This window comes from Centruroides vittatus, unplaced genomic scaffold (assembly GCF_030686945.1).
Source record: "Centruroides vittatus isolate TY-2023 unplaced genomic scaffold, ASM3068694v2 scaffold_3046, whole genome shotgun sequence".
In the NCBI taxonomy this organism is placed as follows: domain Eukaryota; kingdom Metazoa; phylum Arthropoda; class Arachnida; order Scorpiones; family Buthidae; genus Centruroides; species Centruroides vittatus.
In genome coordinates, this window is record NW_027122699.1 from 1,109,801 (window position 1) to 1,134,618 (window position 24,818).

At 29.1% G+C, this 24,818-nt stretch overlaps 1 protein-coding gene across 1 annotated transcript in view; it reads left to right on the top strand.

Moving 5' to 3' along the window:
- Sos (Son of sevenless) overlaps positions 1–24,818 on the top strand; it is a 57,063-nt gene that overhangs the window by 14,299 nt on the left and 17,946 nt on the right. Inside the window, exons 2-11 of the mRNA XM_067285848.1 lie at positions 8,538–8,798; positions 11,668–11,751; positions 13,582–13,662; positions 13,752–13,946; positions 14,685–14,825; positions 20,914–21,024; positions 23,857–23,955; positions 24,140–24,267; positions 24,347–24,477; positions 24,581–24,775. Coding sequence (XP_067141949.1) covers positions 8,538–8,798; positions 11,668–11,751; positions 13,582–13,662; positions 13,752–13,946; positions 14,685–14,825; positions 20,914–21,024; positions 23,857–23,955; positions 24,140–24,267; positions 24,347–24,477; positions 24,581–24,775 — 1,426 coding nt within the window. The remainder of the gene's footprint in view (positions 1–8,537; positions 8,799–11,667; positions 11,752–13,581; positions 13,663–13,751; positions 13,947–14,684; positions 14,826–20,913; positions 21,025–23,856; positions 23,956–24,139; positions 24,268–24,346; positions 24,478–24,580; positions 24,776–24,818) is intronic.

Genomic DNA, 24,818 nt, shown 5'->3' on the forward strand with positions numbered 1-24,818 from the left:
AAGATAGTAAGTACATTACACCACAACTATTTTGGCCTGAAGTGTAGTTAATTTTATCTCATTAATTTTGTCTATCATTTAAGAAAAAACAATTTTATTTAATTTAGAAAATTTCATTTAAAAAAGTTATGAACTACAAAACGAAAACAAATTTATTAAAATTCATAAAATATAATTTTGATCGTGTAGGGTTGATATGTACTTACTGTATATCTTTAACTAACTTGGCCACATTTATTATCTAATTAAATGCAATTTTCAAGAAGTGACTGAAAAAGAAAACTATAAGTAGCATGCAGCTAACATAAAATGCCAAAGGGTATTTCTGGTGTATAAAATTATATACTTGTTAGCATAGATGGTATTTTGCATTTTTCTAACAAGATTGCCATGAAAAATAAAAAACTTTCATTATTACTTAGAAAAGCTTTCATTATATAGAGGAAAATTGCACAATCTACATTGGCAAAGTATGTTGTAACAACTTAACTGTAAGAACATTTACTAGAATAAGATAAACAGGTGATTTCATATGAACTCATATCTAAGTCATGTTGTATAAGTACCATATTATACAAGGATTGCTACAGTTTGTGAACTGCATTGTATAAGTATTGCATTTAGTGAGGATTACTTGTAAATATGTCTACTTATATAACTTTTTCTGAAACAAAAGCTTTATATCAAAGTTTTTCTGACAGTTAAGTCATTCCAGTTCTAATATTCAAATTAACTTTCATCTGTAACATTCCTTTAATTATTGCTGATACATGATGCAATTGCATTTATATTGGTATTTCCTTACTTGGCAAAACAATTGAAGATGTATGATTGTTAATCTGACTTGATACAAGATGGTATCAGAAAGTTCCCAGACCGTAGCTGGCTTTACTATATCATTCAATGGAAGTGTATATGCTTGTCAAGATCATTGCTTTCAAATCTACTGATTTGTTATGCTGAGTGGTGTCATAGTGCAAACACACATTCAGTTGTTACATGCAGTTTTGTAAAGTAGTGTGAAGACCACTATGTGATCCATATGATGTCTGACAGATTCGAGCAGCAAACAGCCATTAAATTTTGTGTGAAGCTCAGGAAATCTGCCATTGAGACTCCAAAATGCTTTGTCAGGCTTTTGGCAATCATTCATTAGATCTAACATGGGTTTTTGAGTGGCACTTGCATTTCAAGGCTGGTCAAGTGTTGGTTCAAAATGCAAGCATTCCAGGCCACCATCCACTAGCAAAACATAAGAAAATATCAAAAAATTTGTTAACTGATCCGTGAGGACCATTGCTGAACAATCCATCAGCTGGAATGGTTGGGAATCAGTTATGGAGCTTGCCAGGAGATTCTCACAGACAATCTGAACATGTATGGCATTGCTAAAGTTTGTATCTTGGTTTCTGACAGATGAACAAAAGCAGCAGTGTCTTGATGTGTGCATTGAGCTTTGTGAAATGGACAGTGATGACTCAACTTTTCTATCAAGGATCATATGACTTATGAAAGTTGGGTTTATGGCTACCATCCTGAAACAAATCAACACTTATCACAATGGAAAGGCACACAGTTACCATGACTGAAATAGGCATGGCCGGCCAGAAGTGCGACAAAATGCTCATGGTTTTTTTAAATAGTAGGCATATTGTTTAGCAAGAATTTGTTCCTCCTGGCATGACAGTCAGTCTTGACTTTTACTGCAATTTTTTGAGGCACTTAACAGAAAATGTGAGACAAAAAAGATCAGAACTGTTGTGCAACTGCAATTGGCTGTTGCATCACATCAATGCACTCTCTCACACCTCTCTGAAGATGATACATTTTTTGGAATAAAAAAAGATGGTGGTTGTTCCATATTTTCCCTACTTGTCTGGTGTGAGGAGCTGGGGTTACTGCATGCACCTCATCCTATTTACCGGCAAAAGTCTGGTGAAAACCGCTCACGTTGTCAGTGGATGGCGTTTTTTTGGTGTGGATTTTGGCTTGTCATGTGGGAGAATGAGCAAGGTCGTTGATAAAGTGTCGGTGATACTCAAGTAAAAGTCACCATTAACAATAAGAATAAATTTAATGAACAAATATAATCTAAACAACGATTATGGGAGTTGGATTATAATATCACGTAATGAGCCGAGTATAAAGGATAATAGCTTTGTGAAATGGACAGTGATGACTCAATGCTTCTATCTATCCGATTCACCGATAACACGTTATGAGGCCGAGAGTGAGTCAGTGAGAGACCGACACGTCAGTGAAGCATCCTACCTCTTTCTCATTTGCGTGATCATGGATTGGACTAATGGAGAGCAGGTCTGAATCGGTCTAACGGAGATCTTCGCTGGACAGTCAGGTCTGGGAGAGGTTGTTCCAAAGGACAATTGCCCCGAAGTTTGGGTGCTTCGTCGTTATACCCTCCTTAGGCCTGGGAAAATGATCAGGTGATTGGATGTTTTTGGAGACAAAGTTGCAGCTGTTGGGTCATAGGTGGGCTGACAAAGACAGTAAGATGTCTAAACAGGGTGGATAGTGTAATGTTTGGTTTGTGAATTGTTAGATTCATTCTGTTTACTCATTCGAATGTTGAAATTCTCATCTTTCAACTATGGATTGTTATAATTTCTTAGCATTTGTTGATGAGAAGGATGACATTCAATCCTTTTTCTGTGTGATGTTTTCTTAACAATTGCAATGGAGAAATTGGTTAAATTCTCCTTAAATTAAAGAGAAGTCAGGTCCTAGGGCTCACATCTGGTTTAGCCCCCCAGTGACCTTGCCTTGTTCCAAAAAATGAAATTAAAGTAGAAAGGGCACTGCTTTGAGTCTGTTAACAAAACCAAAGTGGAATCACAGGCAATATTGGATAGCTTGCGGGATCCACTTTGTAGATACAGTTTTTGTTGTTTGTTATATCTTAACATCATAATGTGAATTGGAATGCGCACACTAATTACTAATTTATTGCTATATCAATAATGTTTTCTGAATATACAATGATATAGCTTTGTTTGTAGCTAATATAAAGTTGGTAAATTTTATTTTCTTTTCAATTTAACTAAACTCTTGGTTCATAAACTTCAATAAACAACAGTCTTATCATATACTAGCCAATGTTTATTTGGGTGTATAAACCAAAAGTTTAATATAAATTAAAATACAGACAAAAGGCATGGATATATGTCTACTTTTCTTGTTTACAACAAAAAATAATGAAAGAAATTCTGATAAATCCTCATTTTATCTTAAATTTTATAATTTTGATTTATCATCTTTATAAGGAAAAATAATTGTAAAATTGCCAATTTTTTGTATAATTATAATTTGTGAAATTAAAATTACTGAAGTAAACAACTAACTTGAAAATATAATAAAATGGGATGTAAAATAAACTAACAAATGCCTAAATAATCGGGCTAATATATGGCTATAATTAAATAATAAATACAAATGAATTTGGTATAGAGGTAGGTATTAGGCACCATCTCTTATCTAAATTAATAATTATAATTTTTAATAATTTAATAAATAATTTAGAACATTCTGGAAGAAAATAACTGACTCCTCGGGGTGGGGCTTGAAGCCGCAGCCTACCTCTATACCAAATTCGTTTGTATTTATTATTTAATTATAGCCATATATTAGCCCGATTATTTAGGCGTTTGTTGGTTTATTAATATATCATAGGGCTTTGAGATGCATTATATTTATGGGATGTAAAAGTTGAAAATTTAGCAATGAAACATTTTTTGGGATAAAAATGTTATTTTTAATGGAACATTGATCTGATGATGATACATTTTGGTCTCAAAAACATTTTTATCATTAAAAGTTTGACTTTTGTATTACTATTTAAAATATTTTTGGTTTTATTGATAAAGTAAAATTTAAAGCAAGAAATGAGAATTATATCTTTTATTTTAAACTTAAGTAATGTAAATTTAGGAAATTTTTTACTTTTAAGGAATTACTTGACTTTAAACAAGACAAAAGTACAATAATATATTTTATGTATGTATGAACAATGAAAGGTAAAATTATATGTATTTAATAATTAAAATGTTACTAATTGCATGCAGATAAAACCTTATCTGTAAACTTTGGCCTTTGATATTGCTAACATTTATACATAAACCTTGATGTGATTAGTATCGGGTTTTTACGTGTGATTACACCATTTTTTTTTTTTTTTGTAAAGCAGATACTGTAAATTATCTAACATATTAGTTAAAAACATCAATATTTGTGAAGTTGACTTTTGGTAGAAAGAAAAAAATTTTACTTAACGTAAATTTTCTTGTATAAATATTACTTTTTCCATTTTAATTTGTGATTTTTCATAATCTCATAAAAACAATTATCCGAAAAAAAAACTTAGGAATATTGATAATAGTTTTATAAGAACATTGTCAGAGTTTTAAGGAATTAATCACTTAATTTTTTTAACATTTTTAAAATACCTTCAATTATTCAAAGTGTGTTAAATTTTTTGGCAGAAACGTCACCCTCTTCTTTCTCAGTTTTTGATGAGGGAGTAAATTAGAGCAAAATTTAATTGATGGAAACTCATATGCATAAATAAAAAATAAAATATATTTTAATATATAATAATGCACTTTACTCTTTTGTTTAAAGATTCAAAGGTTTAACTTTTTGTATTTTGCGGATGAATCAAGAAAATATTTTTGAAGTTACAAAATACAATTTTATGTTATGTAAGGATAGGTATATCAATCGAAGCCTTCAAAGCTTTGAGCCTTTGAAAATTTGGCATTTTTATGCTTTGAAACTTTGGGAAAAAATGAGTTGAAGTTACAATGATTTTAATTAATATTTAAACAATAGTAAAAGTAAATTTTAAAGAAAAAATTAAAATATTGGTGTTGGTACACAAACATTAAAAAGATGGAGAAATTTTATTTAGTGCTCAAAATCATTGAACCTACATCAATCAATAAAGGGTGTTCTCGATTTGTGGTAACATTTTAACAAAAGTAAAGAATTGATTGTCTCCTTGTCTTTTTAACACTTTTGTAAACTTAACTTTTTATTTCAAAGAAAATTCTAAACATATTTAATAATTAAACAGGTTTGAAATTCCGAATTGAATTCAAATAAAGCTTGTTTCTAAAATTTTTGGTTTGTATTTATTAATTTAATTTTAAGAATTCTCAATATAGTCATTTTTTCAATTCATAATTAATTGAATTCATTCATTTCTAGTAAAGATAAATTATTACGGAAAAAATGTTGGCGTTAAAACTTTTAAAGCTTTGACCTTTTGAAAATTGTGTTTTAAAACTTTGAAGATTTAAAAAGAAAAGATTTGATATTCCTACTTAAGGACAAGAAATACAGGACATATGATGTTTTTCTTTTTATAAATGCATACTGATTTTATTTGAATAATAGTTGCAAGTATTGTTTTAAACTGCGTATTACTGCGTTACTGTTTGAGGGTGTTTATTATTTCCTTTGAACGTATCCATTTGTTCTGTTTTTAATAAAGTATTTAAATATTTATGAAATTTTGGTTTTTAAAACAAATATACTGACAATTGATATCTCTCTTTATAATGATTGTTGCTTTCTATCCACCAATATTAAGATAATTAAAAAGTACACCCATCATGTATTGCACATTTTACATATTTCGTTTTCTATTAAAGTTTGCTTGTTAAATAAATATAGCACCTACCTACAGTAGTGTATGGTATTTACTCATTTTATATTGTTTCCAAATTGCTTCCTTTGTGAATACATGAAGATATACAGAAAATATATTAATGAATTGAGTGTATATTTTATATATAAACAGAATATACACTTAATTCATTAATATATTTTTCTATTTCATGTTTCAGTTGGTGAATATTTTTAGAGAGTATATTATTTATGATTTTTTGAACATCATTTATTTCAGAACACAAATGGTTGTAATCAATGCTCTTTTTTAAAAAATTATTGCTGGTACACACACATTGTGACTGGAAGTAAAGTTCTGTAACACAGATGTGCTAGTGACAGAGGCATGCAGTGACATTTGATGATAGGGAAGCTGTGCTGTCCCTAGATAGAATCATTGGAAGCATTATATGATATTTCAGTGTGTAGCATCCACAAGCTAAACTGCGTGAGGTTGGTGCTCTATAAAGTGCATGTGTGAATGCCTGTAATCTGGCTGCTTTACACCATTCAAATATTTTCGCCACGGAAGCCGTCCCATATTCGACAATACAATGCTTTCATTGGGAATATGCGTATACGAATTTATGTTCGAATATACAATAGCGATTTTATCATTGTTTTTCACATGTATAGAAATTTGTAGTAAAATACATAATGCAGTTATAATAAAATATTAATTTTAATTAATTCAAAGTATGTTAAAAAATGAACATAATTGCACAATATGTATTTATGTTTTAGAAAATACAAGGGAAGCGGTGCTTCCACAGCTTCCACGGATGGCATGCCACTGGCTAGTGATAATATTTTGAAAGGGAACCATGTTTTTACCTTTCCAAAAATTATATTAAAAGAAATTACCTTATTTGATTTAGTCAGAAATGATAAAGGTGACATGAAAAAGAACAGTAAAGCAGGGATATATATTGTTCCACTAAGTGATGAGAGAAGGCAAATAAAGCGTATTTAGAGCTAAAAACTAGGCTAGAAGAGCATAGTAGAGATAGCATAGTAATGCCTTTTTCTGCCCTGATATGTCAAGAAACCCTTAATAAAGAAAGCATGGTATGGTGGGCTGGACAAAAATGTTGAAAGAAATAAGGAAAGAAGTTTGGAGGTGGCTGAAAAACAAAAAGTTTGAAAGAGAATGTAATTATAAATAAATCTTGTTGTCAGTAAATACATAGTTTTTACGGTTTATTAAAATGAGATTTTTTTACTTGGGTGAAGTCTGGAGTAATGTGTGTGTGTAATGTTTTTATTGTTAGTTTTGGTCATTGTTTTTGCTGATGGAAATGCCGGAAATGCCAGACGAGCAATGTGTTTCCTATGTCATTATATCAAGTACGACTTCCCGTAGGATGCAATTCGCTTTTACCGAAATTAAGAACATTACGTTTAAGAAAAGCCATTTGTGCAACAAGAAAAATCATGTATTCTAAACTTGACGGCTTAAAGTTGAGAATCAACTCTTTGAGCAAATAAAAATAATAATATACTGAATTTCTCATGAAATGCCCCTACTGAAACGCAGTCAAAAATGCAAAAAATTGCATTTATGGTTATTTTGATATTGTTATGCAAAAAACTGAATTTATTGTTATTAATTTAAATAATAGCTAGGGATACCCTCTAGTGGCCATTTTTGGCATACCGTGACAGAGTCTGCTCAGTTTTTCAGTTTTATATAGTAGTTATTTAATTAATAATAATTGATAAATAAAACAAAAATGAACCAAAATAATAAAAATGTATCATTTGGGTAGCCATTTTGTATTTTTAACATAATACATTAAAAAGTTCTGTCTGAAACATTTCACTTAATTTTACTTATTTTATAATTACTTCTATAATGAACTGGTATTATAAATAAACAGAAAGAAATGGGAAAAACAGATTCTATGAGATAATTTTTTTAAACTTCTTGCTGATGAGTGATGTGTTTTTAATAGTCACTTCTGTGGTGCAGGATGTACAGTACAATGGCATGAGTTTGCAAAGATTTTATTTCTGTTGTAATAGTTTTTCCAGATTATATTCCAAGATGGGTTATTTGCAGGAAATTACAGTAATTCTTTTTTTGATTAAAACTATTTTTATCTTTTAATATGTAGAGGATAATGTTTTTCCTTATATGATTTACATTTTGCTTTTACATATTGCTGCTTTGTTTTGATAGTGGCACAACTAGAAAAAAATGACTTTGCCTTTTTTGCATAAATAAAGTCCTTAGGTACAGCACTTTTATCATGTAAAATGGCATATTTCTACTCAGTTGGATTACCATCAGAGATAATCTGTGTCATCAACTTGTATTCAACTATCAGTCAATTAGAATTTTTAAATGCTTCCTTTGTAAAATTAACATTTTTTTTAATTACTCCACTATCGAAGCAAAGCAATGATATGCTGTAGTATATCTTATCATGGCATATTATGTATAAAATCTACAACAGTTGATTTAAATAACATTTACTGAAATTTTTTAAATATAAGTCATTATTTTATGTTTTGGTAAATATTTTTCTGTATTATTTCCTTCATTATGGTTTAATTTGAAAAGTTTTAATTTCACTAAACAATGTTATGTGTCTTTCTAATCATAGTGGTTCTTTTTAAACACTGACAAACAAATAACTATGGTTAAAGTAGCGGTCTAACTTTTTATTTGACCAATAATGCTTTAACAAATTTTATGTCCAAATTGGAAGATACATAATTCTGATTTCAAGGAATATCTTTTCTCTAAAAATATCTAAATGACAAAACTAATCGTAAACTTCAAAATTTATATTAAATGTAATTTAGTTTTCTTTTACTTTTATTTTAATATCATTAAATTACTTTAGGTTCAAGCTCAGGTTCATTCTTCACTTACCGCAAAAGAAGACGCATTAAAATATGTAGAGTCGTTGATTTTTCGATTGCTTGGTATGCTCTGTGCCGCTCAACCGCATACGGTTCAAGACGTGGAGGATCGTGTTCAGAAAACATTCCCTCATCCCATAGATAAATGGGCCATAGGCGATGCTCAAAATGCGATAGAAAAAGGGAAAAAGAAGTCGCCGCTTGTTCTCCCAGTTGAAAAAATTCATCCTTTACTACAAAAGGTAAAGTGTATAAAATTAATTTTCTAATAAATTTTATAATAACAATATAATGATGAATTATTCCATTTTGTTTATAAATATGTTCTTAAACACACAAACAAAAAATGCAATTGAAATAATAATAAATCTTTCTTTAAATATTTTCAATTGGAAAAATTTAAAAAGGAAATAAGGAAAAAATTGAAGATAATTTGCAACACACTTCTCAGTATTTTCTTTTTCTCTTGGAAATGGTCACTTGCCTCTTCGACACTAAATGTTGCTGTCAGTCCATCTAAAATGGTGCATAGCTGTTACATATTGTTCATGTTTCTATATGAATTTTGCTTGTAGCTGGATTGTTTTTGAAGCCCAGTGTAGTACAATGAAGATGATGTAATATATTATAGAAAGATGTATATTAGTACTTAAATGAGTCTTTTCTTATGAGTAAAAGCGGGGAAGATTTCTCAGAAATAAAGTGGAAGACACTATTTTCTCACAGTGAGAATCGTGAGGCAACAGCTGCAATGATCAGGATTGAAAAAATTTGTTTAGTCTTGCTGATTCACTTCTGAGTTTCTTATCATTATGAGAACTAATGAGACTTACTTATCAATTATTTTTATACACTATTTAACTCAAAATTTTATCCAGGAAGTATTTCTAATAAATTAAGTAAAATTCTCTTGATAAATTTAATAATTATAAATTAATTAAATAATTTAAATAATAATTTAATTAAATTGTTATTTAAATTATTTGATTAATTTTAAATTTTAAATTCTCTCTCTCTCTCTAAATTTTTTTTATTTGATTATATTTAAAAACGTAATTATTGTGTATTTTCAAATTTTAAGTGAAGAAGATATTCTTGCTAAAAAGCAAAAGAACTTTTAATTAAAGAATCTCTTTGTATCATGGATAATGTGAAATTATTTCTTTTGATTTACTTTACACGTGATAAAATAAGAAAGCTAATTCAATAGTACATTGAAGTTCTTCACAGTAATAGTGATTTGACAAGTCATAGTGACAAGTCATATGAAAATTTTTCTTAGTAAGATATGTTTAAAATTAACAAACAATTAAAATTCATTTAAAATTCATTAGAGATAAAATGAAGTAATGAAAGGTGTTGGAATAGTTAAAATCTTAGTGTTGTTTGCAATTTTGCAATGTGTGAAGAATGACTTAATGTATTTTCTTGAAACAAGAAAATGCTCAATAATCCTGTAATTTTCCTTTGATTAATTCATACTTGATTAAATTCACACATTGACCATCAGATATATTTTGGCATTCTATTTTATCGATCTTTTCCAAATACTGATGCTAGGTAGTCGAATGCCAACATGTCCTTGAGATCCAAATTTGAATCAAGTTTCACCACTACATGAACCTGTGACAAAAACTTTATTATACATGGTCAGAGCAACCATATCAAACATCTACACTCTTGAGTAATACACGGACAATACAGTTAATTTCACGTGCTGTGTACAAGTGTTGCCAACCAACTCAGGTTAGGAATAGTGTTGCCAGTCAGTCTTCTGAATCTCTGGTCACCACAATATCATTATGATAAAATAATTATTCAGCATCCAAAAGAATGTAAAGCTGTTAAATTTGACTGTAGATAGTACAGCAGAAATAATTTCTTTTGATAGTGAAGATGAATGCATCAAGATACAGTGGACCCTCGATATAACGCGCATACTGGGCGGGAAACAACACCCGCATTATAAGGTGAACCGCGTTATACCGAGCAGCACGGTGAACGCGGTTTACCTCTTTACTTTAGCAATAATGTCAAGCTTTTCTTTTATTCATCGTGCATACAATAATTAAACACTATTCAAAATGCATGCAGGAACTCAATACATACACAATTACTCAATACGCAGTAACAATAAAATGCGCTACTTGCTAATGCCGCACGGACCTGTATAAATGTGTTTGAGCTTATTGCCCGCGCTATAACCGAGTGCGCGGTATAGTGAGCAGCGCTATAATGAAGGTCCACTGTATTGTTTTATTTCTCAAAATTAGAATCAAAACATGAGGATCTCCTTACATTCATACCAACATACAGTGTATTGATATGAATCTTTTCTGATGACATCTTCCATCAAGAATCACTTATCGCTGCCAGATCTCACATTTGTTTATTGTTTTTATAAAAAACAATAACAATAAGTTTCTAACTTATAAAGTTAGAAACTTGAATCAGATAATTGTTTATAAAATAAAAAGAAATTGTACTGTACATGGAATTAATTTTTTGGCAACTTAATTAATATGTAGTGTATACTATTGACAGAAAGAGCATTGTTCAATTATGTTTATAATAAATGGTCTAGAAAAAATATTCTGAAGTCCTCATAAATTTTTATATAGGTGTATTTATTATACTTACTCCAAAATTTTATATTTTTCTAATATAATTGAGAACTGTTGTTTGATCTTAAGTATTAAAAGAGAGAGATTGTTTCTTTTATGTAATCATGGACAAATAATTGCATGATGTATACATTATAATATACTCAAATGACCAATAAATTGATAATATAGAGCTCAAAACATTTTTGAGATTACTGTGGTATCAGATTTATTTTTATAGAAAAATCAATGATGTTAATTTAATTTTAATATCACAGAGTCTTTTGTACAATATCATTCATGTGTGACGTTTTTGTTTTTGTCTGACCATTAATCTTATTTAAAACAAAATGATCAATTCTATTGAAATGATAAAGCTGATATTATAATATCCCTAATTATTTTGAGTGATTTATTGTAAGAAATTTAATAGTTTCTTGTAAGAAAACATTTGTTGATAATAAAATTTAATTCATATCATTAATTATTGATATAATTTTCTTAATAGGAGGTTCTTGGCTACAAAATTGATATTCAAGTTACACATTACATTGTTGCAGTTTTGGAATATATATCTGCTGATATTTTGAAGGTTTGTATCATTTCTTTTTCATTAATCAATTTTATTGATGATTATAATCATACTATTTCATTACATACATAAAAAGAGTTCTGTCTCTCATGATAAATATTATATAAAAAGTATTCATAACTATTCATTTATTAATGTCAAATAATTAAATACTATTCTAAATTGAAGAAAAACACTGAGATTGGCATTAAGTTTTTCTTCAATTTTGAATACAATATTTGGCGTGGGAAACACCCTATTGATTATAATTAAATACTATTCAACAACTAAAAACTGGGCATGTGTTAATAAACACTGCACATATAATCAATATCCAGCGAGAAGAAACCGCTAGCCTGACAATGCCCATTAAACATGGATGAAAACATTTGCTTTCTTGTTGTTTCTTTTTGTTGGATATTGGTTATATATGCATTGTGTAATTAAATACTGTTTTATGTATGTATATATGATAATTGAGGACAGATTGTACTATGTTGACTTTTAGAAGTAAATAGATTATATCAATGTATATTAAACATTGCTTTTAAAAAAAGTACAAGCTAAATAGCGCCTTTTGGTATGTACTTAAAACTATATAACTAAGTTTTTCTTTTTAGTATCTAATCAGCTTGTAATACTAATTTCTGTCTAAAGATATTTTAAGTAAGATAAAAGATAGAAAGATATGATTAATCTGTATGGTTATATGATATTCAAGTTCATTAATATAGGTCTGGAAGGAAAGATGAGACAGGCTTGGGTAGTGTAACTGGTAATGCATCTGAATTTAAGCCCTGTTCTGAGTCTTTTCTTCCACATATTCAAAATTATTTATTTAACATTAAATTTAATTTTTAGTTACTAATATTTATATAATATGTTGACCTTACCACCTTAGACAAATTATATACTTGTAATCACTTAATTAAATCTAACAGTTAGATATTTTGGTTTAATATTCAAAACTATATAACATAAAATAAAAATTGTTTTGTGTTGACACAATGGAAAGACGTTTTTCAAAAACACTTGGCATATTATTCATCACTTTATTTAGTTAGGATGACAATTACAGATGCATTTCGGGCATTCGTCCCTCCTCAGCTAACTAAATTTTAAAAATTAAACATAAGAAAATGTATACATACTAATACAAATTACATATAATCATAGATATCACGTAATTAAAACATACCTTAAAAGCACGGATCACGAACATACAGACCACAAACGCAAGAATAATATGCCAAGTGTTTTTGAAAAACGTCACTCCATTGTGTCAACATAAAACAACACAAATTAAAACACGGTTTCATTAGAATTAAAATAAAATAAAAATATTTTAAATAAAATAAGATTAAACTAATATTAAAAAGAATTAATATATTTATTAAATTTAAGACATTAATTTTATGATGAAATTTTTATAAACATTTTAAAAGTTCATTTTATTAACTCTGAACACATCATACAATATTACAAGATATATAACATTCAGGGAAAAGAAATTTGATAATAGGATTTCATTAGTAGCTTACTTGATTTAGTAACTAGAAATGCTACATTTTTGTAATTAATACCATTATAAAAGATTAATTTTTATAAATTCATAGTAAATAGTATCTGATTTTATCGCTATCAAATTTTTAACTTCATTTAATATAGTTCATTATGTAATTGTTTTGATAAACACTATTCTTGTTACTTTGTAATCAAAATGTTTCAATATGTGATACCAAGAAAGATTTTCTTTTGTTCAAAAGACTTAGAATAATAAAATTCTAAATTTAACTATTATAGATTATTATTAATTCTTGTTGTTATTCTAATTGTGTAATCTTTCAAAAGCTTGCAGGAAATTATGTAAAAAATATAAGACATCTTGAAATAACATGTCAAGATATTAAAGTTGCAATGTGTGCAGATAAAGTAAGTATTGTTTATAACTTAATTTGATTTCAAATATAAATTTAAAAAATAACTATAAGATATATTAGAATTTTGAATTAATATTGTAGGTATTAATGGATATGTTTTATCAAGATGAAGATGTTTCACTAAGTATTGAAGAAGAACCAATACGCAGAACATCTGTTACATACGACGAAGTTGTAAAAGATCTAATACATGAAGATAAACAATATATTAGGGATCTTAATATGATTATTAAAGTTTTTAGGGAACCATTTGCCAAAATTTTTCCACAGAGCAAAGTGAGAAAATTTTAATTTTTTCATCTTAATTTATTTAAAACTCTTAATCAGTTTTTTGTCGCTTTTAAATAATTTTCACAAATCTAAAATTAAATGTGTGTATTTAAATTTCTAAATCTTAAAAATTAGTAGTTTTAAAATAGTTGTTTTTATACCATAATTTTTGGAGTATAAGTTGTGGCTTATATGTTTTTTTTTATGTTGGAAAAGTGAGATTGTATATATGGAAAAGTGAGATTGTATATATACAAAAGTGCAACTTATGCATAGAAAATTTGACATTATTACAACTCATTCTGCAAATGGCAGTAATAATACTCAATATTATTGATGTATTTTCTGATATTGAAGCTGGAAGATGAATATTGGCTAATATTGTTATTGTTGTTTGATATTATCAATATCAGTAATTATTGAAATTTACACTTAATTGAGTTATAGCCCAATGTTAATGAACTTTGAAAGTTTCAATGAATTTTGTTTGTTGCAAGAAATGTTTTCAATGATAATTGTAAGTATTGTTTTTAACATTGAGTATTTATTGGCAACTAAAAGTTGATATGGTTAATATAAAGGTGTGGCTTTTCTATCAATCAGTTGATAATGACAATCTGTTTTTACTCTGTAGCATAGACCCAAGTGTGGCTCCAAAAATTATGGTAAAATGAAAATTACTTTAATGTTAAAGAATGTGACTATGATTCTAATATATTTACATAAATAATTAATATTTTTAAGGACTTAGATACCATATTCAGCAATATTATGGACATATATGACTTTTCTGTAACTCTACTTGGCTCTCTCGAAGATGCTGTAGAAATGGCCGAAGAAAATGGTCATCCAGCAATAGGAGCCTGTTTTGAAGAAATGGCTGAAGTAAGTTAAATATTAAATATAAACTATGAAGTTATTAAATTGTAAAAGTGAATTAAATCATTTAATATGTTAAAATTAAAAAAATTATTTTATTTTAAATGAAAGTAAACTTAAACTTCACTTATGAACTTAAACCATGATATATTGCCTTCTAAATAGTAACATTCACATAAAGTACTGACAAATACTTCTGAGTGGATCCATAAATATTAAATACAGACCCATTCATATCTGTGAATTACTGAATGTACAATTTTGTATTGCTAATAAAATTGTGATCACAAAATAATGAGATTTTTAAAATCAAACTTGTGTTTAGATTTCATAGACTGCTTGAGATATTGATGTATATCCTAAAAATCTGTACAAATTTCAAAGTTGTTTAAAATGTATTGTTTATTCTAAAATAAGGTTTTTTGGGTACAGATAGGCTGACATGATCAGGACCAGAATTTGATGCAATTTGAACTTTAGTCTTAACTTGTTTCATTAACTTCCAGAAGTAGTCAGCTTTGAAGGCAAAGTTTGGTCTTGATTGTGTCCTCCAACTCCTTCACAGGTTCAGTTTACCAACCAGTTTCATAAACTTTTTGCTTCAGTTGGTATCAAAATCTCTCAATTGGTCTCGGTTGCAGAACATGTGGAACATTGTCTTTACAAGAGATGTATTGATTTTGGTAATGGTCCAATTTGGCAACTATATTGTGAACTTAATGGGTGGTGGCTGTGTCTGGCCAGAAGATATATCTTTGGTTGGTGTAGTATTTTGTTAAGAAGGGTTACTAGTATTGGCCTCTTTTGAATGCATTCATTGCCATAACATGCAGTGAATGCATTCCTTAGTGATGGAGAGCCACGACAGGCAATGAAGGTCTATGAATGTTTCTTTGGACCGACTGCCAGCCAAACTAGACGCTTTGATAAAAACTTTGCATTTGACTTCAGGATTCAGATCTACTACCCCTTTGGTGAAATGATGACTGTTACCAGCACATTCACCTTTGTCAAAAGTGAAATAGGACTTGTCCATTTACCATATCAAGATTGTTTGACATCTTCAAGATACCATTACACAGCTTCACAGAAGGGTTTTTTGAGTAGCAGGCTCAATATTAAAATAAAGTTTTTACAAAAATTTTTTCCAAAATATCCTCGTATATTTTGGAGCAGATTTTCACATTTTGAGGGTTACTTGATATTCCTTTAGAATCCAGTCAATGTGTCAGTGTGAAATTTTGAACTTTCTTCCTAATTTTCTAAATATTTGTTCAACTTTTTCCAATGACTTTTTCTTCCAATTGGTTCCTCTTCCTTTCAGTCATTTTCCTCTTCTAATTCTTCTTTCTTCAAGTTTCCTTTGCTTTATACTTGAAATTATGCTTCATACTGTATGCCATGGAACTCTCATTACAGAGAAATGTTAACTGTATAAGATTTCCTGGTTTTGTGAATTTTAGTATAAAGTCTGCCAGTTATGTTTCTTTGATCAAATTCATTTGATTGTTCTATTCCTAAAATGGAAAAGTATGTACATTAACTTTTTCAATAAATGGAATCAAGAACATTCTAGAAAGAATGTGTGCTGTCTCATGCATATGTACAATTATTCAGAATTACTGAAAAATGCTACTGAAATTTATATAGAATTTTAGGATACATGCCTATACTTTTGTTTCATACTTTCTCAATTTAGTGCCAATTTTTTAGAGGATACAAATGAGTTTTAGATTGGGAGTTTGAACGTACAAGAGTTATTGCCATTCATTTCTGTTGACTTTATGTTATAAACCAAAGATGGTTATAGTTTCCTTTAATATTCTTATCTGATATAATTTCTTATATTAAGTTTAACCATAGATCATTTACAGTTTTGTTCTGTTATAATAACTGTTTTAATCTATTTATAAATAATCCTTGAAAAATACATTATGCATGCTTTCTTATTATATACAGTTTAACTAAGGGGACCACAAGATGGGGTTATCAGTTTCATCATACATGATGAGATAATCAGTAATAATGGAGTCCATTTTCTTAAATGCAGTAGAAAAATGGGGTTTCCATTTATGATTCTACATCAAAAACAAACTTTTATCTAAAACATTTTTCCAAAATTGTACTTGAGGTCATGTGCCAGAGCTTGAGGTCATGACAGATTTACATAATATTTTCTCATTTTTCCATAGGAGAAAACTGTGACTAGGGATTGCAATTGCTGGATCCCTCATCCAGCAATCCAGCTGGATCCAGCACTACGGATTTGCAAATACTCAATTAACTTTCTAAATAATGGTGCAAAGTCTACGTTGTCGGCTTTGCTACGTGTGCTATCGTTCGGCAGTCGAGAGTGACGTTGCCATTCAGTGCAGCACGTGCTACACCCCTTTCTACACCACACTGCCCGCCCTTTTGCCTCTGCCGATCTAATTGCCAGTTGACTTTCTGCTCTTGCTAAATAAAATAAGTAATTCCTCTCCTAATCCTGGTGCATAATTCTAATTTATGGTCAGTTGTGACGTCAATGAATCATGTGACGGAACAATTTATGATTATTTGATGACCCTGAAATCAACTAGTGTAGAGGCAGAAAGGCCTTCTCCGCAGCGGGATATATATGCAATTCATTAAGAAGTAGGTTGGGAGACAACACCATCAATACCATTTGTTTCTTGAGATCCTACTTCCAGAAAAGTCAAAAAAATAACAGAAGTGATTGATTTAATTTTATTTAATCCTTTAAAATACTTTATTCAAGACAAGACTAATATTTTATAACTTCTACTCTAATTCTATTAAGTAAGAGTTTTTAACTTTTATTCTATAAGTGGTTAGTGGGCTAGGCTAGGCAATTTTATTGTGAAAATTAGTGAGAAACTGAGACTACCTAGTTAGTTAAATAGTTAATTAAATTAATGAGTATCAGTATCTTAGATATATGATGATATGAATGTATGTGATTCATGATTGTGATAATAATAACTAACTACTAGACTACTACTAATTACTTACTCACTACTTTACTAACACAAATAATTAAATTACTTATAATAACTACAGACTGATATGTAGAGCCTATATAAGAAAACTGGTAAGACTGATAGCCACTTAGCCACTGATTATCTGTCCTTACATTATTATAATATATTAATATAAATTAATTAGTAGAATTACCTTTGCTATTATTTAACTTAAAGATTACATTATAATTATAATCTAACTAAACATTTAAAGTTAATTATCTCTATCTCAAGTGTTAAACCGAACCAAAGTTAAGTTTACTACCTAAATGTGTAAGAAGTTTTACTGATTTATAGTGACCAGTCTAAATAATAAAAGTTTCTTAAGTATTTTAAAAAAAATGTTTTATTTCTTTAAAAAAAACCATAAATTGCTGGATAGATAGATAGATAGATAACACTTTATTGCATCAAAAATACATCTGCGCTGGATCCAGCTGGAATGATGTTGGTCCAGCAAAAATCCAGCTGGATTGAAAACACTGCTGGATTGCAATCCCTGTGACATCCCTCACATTAATTAAGAATTCTGTTAAAAGTTTAATAATAGCTTTCTGATTTTTTCTTTTTAAAAGAACTTCACAGACACATGTGCAGTGTGGTGACTGTATGAAAGTTTAAATGTTTTCTAACTTTTGATAAGTGCATTTTTCAAGAAAAAAGGTTTTAAATAAAAGTTTGTTTTCAATGTAAAATCATAAATGCAATAAAAAATGGAGATTTCCATTTAAGAAAATGAACTTGATCTTGTTTTCACTCATTATATTGCCATTTATGATGAAATCAGTACTCCATCTTGTAGCCCCTTAAAGTGTATTTCTGGTTCAATAATTTTTTTCTCACGTAGTATTCATATTTATCAGTTATTCTAGTGAATTAATTAAAATGACCTGAAATTTGTTTCTGCTGAGCAAAAATGCAATAAAATAATTCTAGTTTTACATTTTTATATTTTGTATTGAAGTAAATCATTTGTTGAAAAAATGTCAATTTCTCTTCGTTTTTGTCCAAACTAATCATTAAATTTAATAAAAATACAGAATAGAGACTCAAAATATCTTTACTTTTCGCCATGTCCAATCATCAGCAGAGACAACCTTTCTTTAGAGACTGTGCCCCTGCAACATGGACATGGCTAAAAGTGAAGACATTTTTAGTCTCTGTTACATATTTTTATTAAATTTTAAATTCATCAGCGCTTTTTTACAAAATAATCATTAAATTGTTTAGAAATTTCCTAATACCTAAATTACATATATTTTTGTATTGACAAACAAATTGCTTATCGATATAGAGGACAGATTGCTAGAATTGAGAATAGCACATTATGCATTAGGATAAGTAGATGACTATGTTGATTTTATCTAGTTGTTTACTCTTAGAAATATAAGATGTTAAGAATTTGATATCTAATATTTACACTGAGTGGTTAATTTATTATGAGCATCTACTAAGTAAATTGTTGGGCCATCTTTTGCTTGTAATACTGCTGAAATTCTCTTTGGCATGGACTCTACAAGATATTGGCAAAGTGGCTGGAGGAATCTGACACCATATCCAATAAATTGCATTTTCCAGTTTATTAAGAATGGATGGTTCTGGATCCTGATATCTCTTTCAACCTCATCCCACAAATGCTCAATTGGATTGAGATCCAGTGATTGTGGAGGCCAACTAAGCAATGTGAAGTCTCTGTCATGCTCTTCAAAATCATCGTTGGAGCTTTATGGCATGAATCATTGTCCTGCTGGAAGCATCAGATCCATTGGGGTTGGCTATTTACATAACTGGATATACAATATTTAATTATCTTTGGGCATTCAAATATTGTTCTACACAAAGCAAAGGGCTCAAACAATGCCAGAAAAACATTCCCTATTCATACATTGCCTCGACCAGCTTGAAGTGTTGTGGCAATGCACGCAGCGTCCATGCTTTCGTGCTGTTTTCTTCATATTTGCACTATGCCATTTGTGTGTTGCAATTGAAAATGTGATTTATCGGACCACATTACCCTTTTTCAGTTATTTACTGTCTAATCTTTCTGATCAAGTTGGAGTTGTTTGATCTTGTTAGCTGCAGATAACAAAGGCTTTCGAACAGGCTTCCATACCCAAGATGATGGAATGTATGACGAACAGTTCTTTCAGAGGCTATTGGAGATGTTCCGTGACTAAAATCAGCTGGACATACTGTTGCTCTTCTGTTAGATTGGACAACTCTGGCAATTCTTTCAGCTTGAGCATTTAGCAGCCTAGAATGACCACATGCTTTATGTTTAGACCCACTTCTTTGTTTGGTAGTCCACTTTTTGTTCACATGAACAACAGCTGCTCTCAAACACTTTACAAGCAAAGCAGTTTTGCTGATACTCACTCTGCTGCTTCTAGCATGCAAAATCATTTTACATTCAAAGTCTGTTAAATGACATCTTTTACCCATACCTTCACAGGCAATACCCTTCAATTGTCTGTACAAGCGCCCAGAAATCCCTCTTTATAACAATCTTGCCTTGTGATGGCAATAGCATAACATCATAGCTGATTTGCATAAACTTTGCAGGTGGTCATAATAAATTGGCCACTCAGTGTATATTTCACATTTATTCACAAAAGTATGTTTTCATTTATTAGATAATTTTTTCTTTTGTTTATAATTATACTCTCTTTACAGTCATTGTTTATTAGAAATAAAGTTATATTTATATACTGTTAGGTGTTATTATTTCCATTCTTAAATATAGTTATAAAATTATTCTGTCATAATCTTTAAACTTTCATATACCAATATCTACAAATCCGAGGCATGTGCTGTACGTCATACACCAAGAACTACTGGATTACATCACGATATAATAGCCTGATATAATCCGATAGTTGTTGGCTTTAAACTTTCTGCTTATACTCTGAAGCAATATTTAACTTTATTATTAAATACTAATGTTCGTTTTATAACAATGGTGAAATAGTTTATGATAAGGAAGAATAATAATACTCATTTTTAAATATATTTTATTCGTCTTTGTCAGTTTTTGTTCATGTTTTATAATAAAATTTTCTTAATTGTTTTAGAATGCTGAATTTGATTTCTATGATAAGTATATACAAGATATTCTCATGCCACAGAGCCGAGAAAAATTATTGTCATTAATTCAGTGTCCGGATGTTGCTCATTCTTTACAGGTAAAACTTTAATTTTATGTTATTGTGTTAAGATTAATTTATTTAAAACTTAATATTTTACAATATGCAATTTATTATAATAATAAAATTAATAGTAAGTTACCATCATATAGATAAAAAATAACACAGGTCTGCATTGGAAAAATTGTTTGACTTTTTTTGTGTGATCCACTTTTTTTATGCTGAATTTAAAAATGTTACTAGTTTTTCTCTATCACATAAGATTTTTCTACAAAACCATTTTTATTGGATAAATAGGTGTTTCTTTGCATATTTTATGCCCATATTAATGACACGTTTCAGTAACTGTAATTTATTTAATTATGTTGTTAAAAAAGCAATGGCTACCTAGAAAACAATTACAACCTGGCATAAAGAATATTGTGAGGAGGAGCTTGGTGAACTCAGAGAAAGGACTGCTTCCACTCCTACATAGTTAAGCTGGGATTAATGAAACAGTTCATAAAGGCCTAAGGATGGAGGCTTTTTGTATTTATGTAAAAAGTTTCCAGCCTTGTCCAAAGCAAAACTAAAAGGTGTATTTACAGGACCTGATATAAGGAAATCAATATCAGACACAGAACTTCCTTCTGCAATGAACAGGAATGTCTGGATTGCATTTAAGGCAATAGTTTCAAAGTTTCTAGGAAATAATAAAGATTCCAATTATGAAGAAATAGTAGAGAACTTGTCAATTAAGTACCACGAACTGGGCTGCAATATGAGCCTAAAGGTACACTTTCTGAACTCGTACTTGAATTACTTTCCCGAAAATCTAGGGACTGTAAGTGAAGAACAAGACAAAAGATTCCATCAGGACATTAACGAGACGAAAAGAAGATAGCAGGGAACGGTGCAATGTCGGTATGATGGCGGATTACTATTTGATGACGCATAGGGACATTCCAGACACAGAACATAGAGAAGGTCCACGAAATGCAGTTTTAGAGCAAACTGAAAAGCACCAAAGCTAATTAGTGGCTTACGTTGTATTTTTGTACCCGTACACGTCGATAATAAACCGAAATTGGTAATATTTTCCGTGTTAAAATAAATTAAAACACTATTATTCATATGTATATAATATGCTTTTATAAATTTTTGACAAAACTTTGTAAAGCCTTTGTATCAAAATGTTACATGATGGAAACATTTAAGAGATTGGTTTTAGTTGTATTGACAGTTGTTAGTAAAAATCACATCTCAAAGTCCAAACAGTTTTTATTAGTTGAAATTTGCAGACCTGTGTAATCAATTTTATTTGAGATTATCTTATGTTTTAAAACTATTTAAATCATTCAAATATTAGAAATGATATTTATCTTAATATAAATAAGATATTATGTAGTAGCTATTGCATTTTACAGTGGAAACTATTAATTGGAATTTGATTTTGCACTGTTAAATTTTGAATTTAAATTTTCTGTGAATTTTAAACTCTTATCATGATGGTAAATTTTCATGTGTTAGTTGTAATTTTTTCAATGTTATTTATTTTGTCTGTGTTAAAAATGCATAAATGCACTAAAATATATAAACATAATTGTTTAACTAATTTTTTATTTTAATTTAGTTACATTAGTGAAGTAAAATAAGAATAATACAAATTATATTTAGTTGTTATATAAAAAATTTTTTTTATCTTAATCTTTCTAAATAATTTTTTAAATTTAAATCATATTAAGTATATTTAATTCTGTGCTGTAAGTGATAAAAAAGATAATAATTTCATTCATATTATGGAAATATTTAAAATTAATTTATTTTCTAAAATATCACACAAGAACAGTTTTGCCGACTTATGGTAGAAAAATATCATATCTGCTGCTTGAACTTATTATATGGCCATCTTGATTTGTAACACTTAACCCTCTATCTGTAGAAATAGTAACTAGATTCCCTGGAATGTCATTAATTTTTCATCTGCAACCCATTCTTACAACAAAAAATTTTTAGACCCTATTTTACAATGAAGTTTTCAAGACTCCCCTGTATAATATATGGTGCAAAACAAATTTTATTGAATGGGCATAATCTAAAATTTGTTTTTTTAAAATAAAATTTCAGTATATTAAACATTAAAAATACGTAATACAGTCCTTTCTTTATATACTTATTTCATATGCATAAACCTTAGTTTTTAAAAATTTTTGCAACTGTCTAAAACTTTTAGTCTATCCCTCAAGTGGCGCATTCCCCTACTTTAAGAAATGCTGCCTTCTGTTAAAGAAGCCTCAGTTCTGGACTTCTCACTAAATGGAAATAACTGTAATAAAATGTATTAGTGTAATATACCTATATTTTGTGCAACTTGAAGTATAATGGCATTTTGACAGAATGTTTATTTGTGAAAATTTTCTTTACACATCAATTTGAGCATTTTATCAGTAGGTCTAAAAATATAGCAGTCTCGAAAAATAGGAAAAAGGTGCACCTTATAATCAAGAACAATAGTAGCCAGCCTAAATAAAAGCTTCTGAAAATTTAGTAGCCCTCTAGCAGAGAAAAAAGACACAAAATATCAACAAGAAGGTGATATGTACAAAAATGGTGATTGTGAATCGGATCTTTTTAATAATTAATGATTATTTTGGGAGTAAGGTGTGTTTTTGAAATTATCATACATTGTACGACACTTGAAATTATCGTACAAATGTGATAATTATCATACAGATGGAAACCCTGCACAAGAACCAAATATAATAACGTCTTTATGAAAGTATTAATATTAATTAAAGATTGTTGTTTTATTAATTTTTTATGTGATATTGTTTTAACAGATTTTTACAAAGTAAAATGTATTTTTATTAACCAAAGTTCTGTAATCTTTAGACTGCTGGTCATGGCTTTACATTAGCTGTAAAGTATGTTCTTCCAAAATTACTATTAGGTCCTGTTTTTCATTGCTTTCAGTACTTTGAGTATATAAAGGCAAGTATTGGTTTTAAATCTTTTTACGTAAAATGATAAAAGTATCGTTGTTTACATATTGTACAATGTAATAATTTATTTTATATAGTTAAAAAACCAAATATAACAACAGTATTTATAGAAAAAAAATTATATTGTGGTTTCAGTAAATTTTTACGTATTTATCAATTATACTTTATAACAGTTATTGAAAAAATTAAGCCCTTCTGAAGAAGACAGAGAAAGTTTAGAACAAGCAGAAGGTCTTTTACAACCATTAAAGTCTGAATTAGAAAGAATATGTAGTGGAACTTTATTAAAAAGAAAACCTGGGTGAATATTAAAATAAAAGTATATTTGAGATTAAAATAATTTATTCATACAAACTTATTTTATTATTTTCTAATTGTAGGGAGGCATTTCTAAGAATGCATGGCCGTACAAATAGACAAGCTGCATTACAAAAAATGAATGAATTACAGAAAAGCATAGACGGTTGGGAAGGAAAGGACATTGGGCAATGTTGCAATGAATTTATAATGGGTTAGAAATTTTATTTAAATATTTTAGTGTTTTAAAATGTTTGAATTGTTTTATGGTAATGATAATTTGTGACAATTGTCATTTCATCTATTATTGAAATTAGATGGCATATTAGGCAAGGTGGGATCTGGTGGTAGAAGACAGTCTGAACGACATGTTTTTCTTTTTGATGGTCTAATGATTTTATGTAAACCTAACAACAAGCGATCTAGTGTTACGGGCCCAATGGCAGAGTATCGACTCAAAGAAAGATATTTTCTTAGAAAAATTGAAATTATCGACAGAGATGATGCCGAAGGTAAATATCCGTAAAAATATTAAAATCTGTTGTTAACTTAATA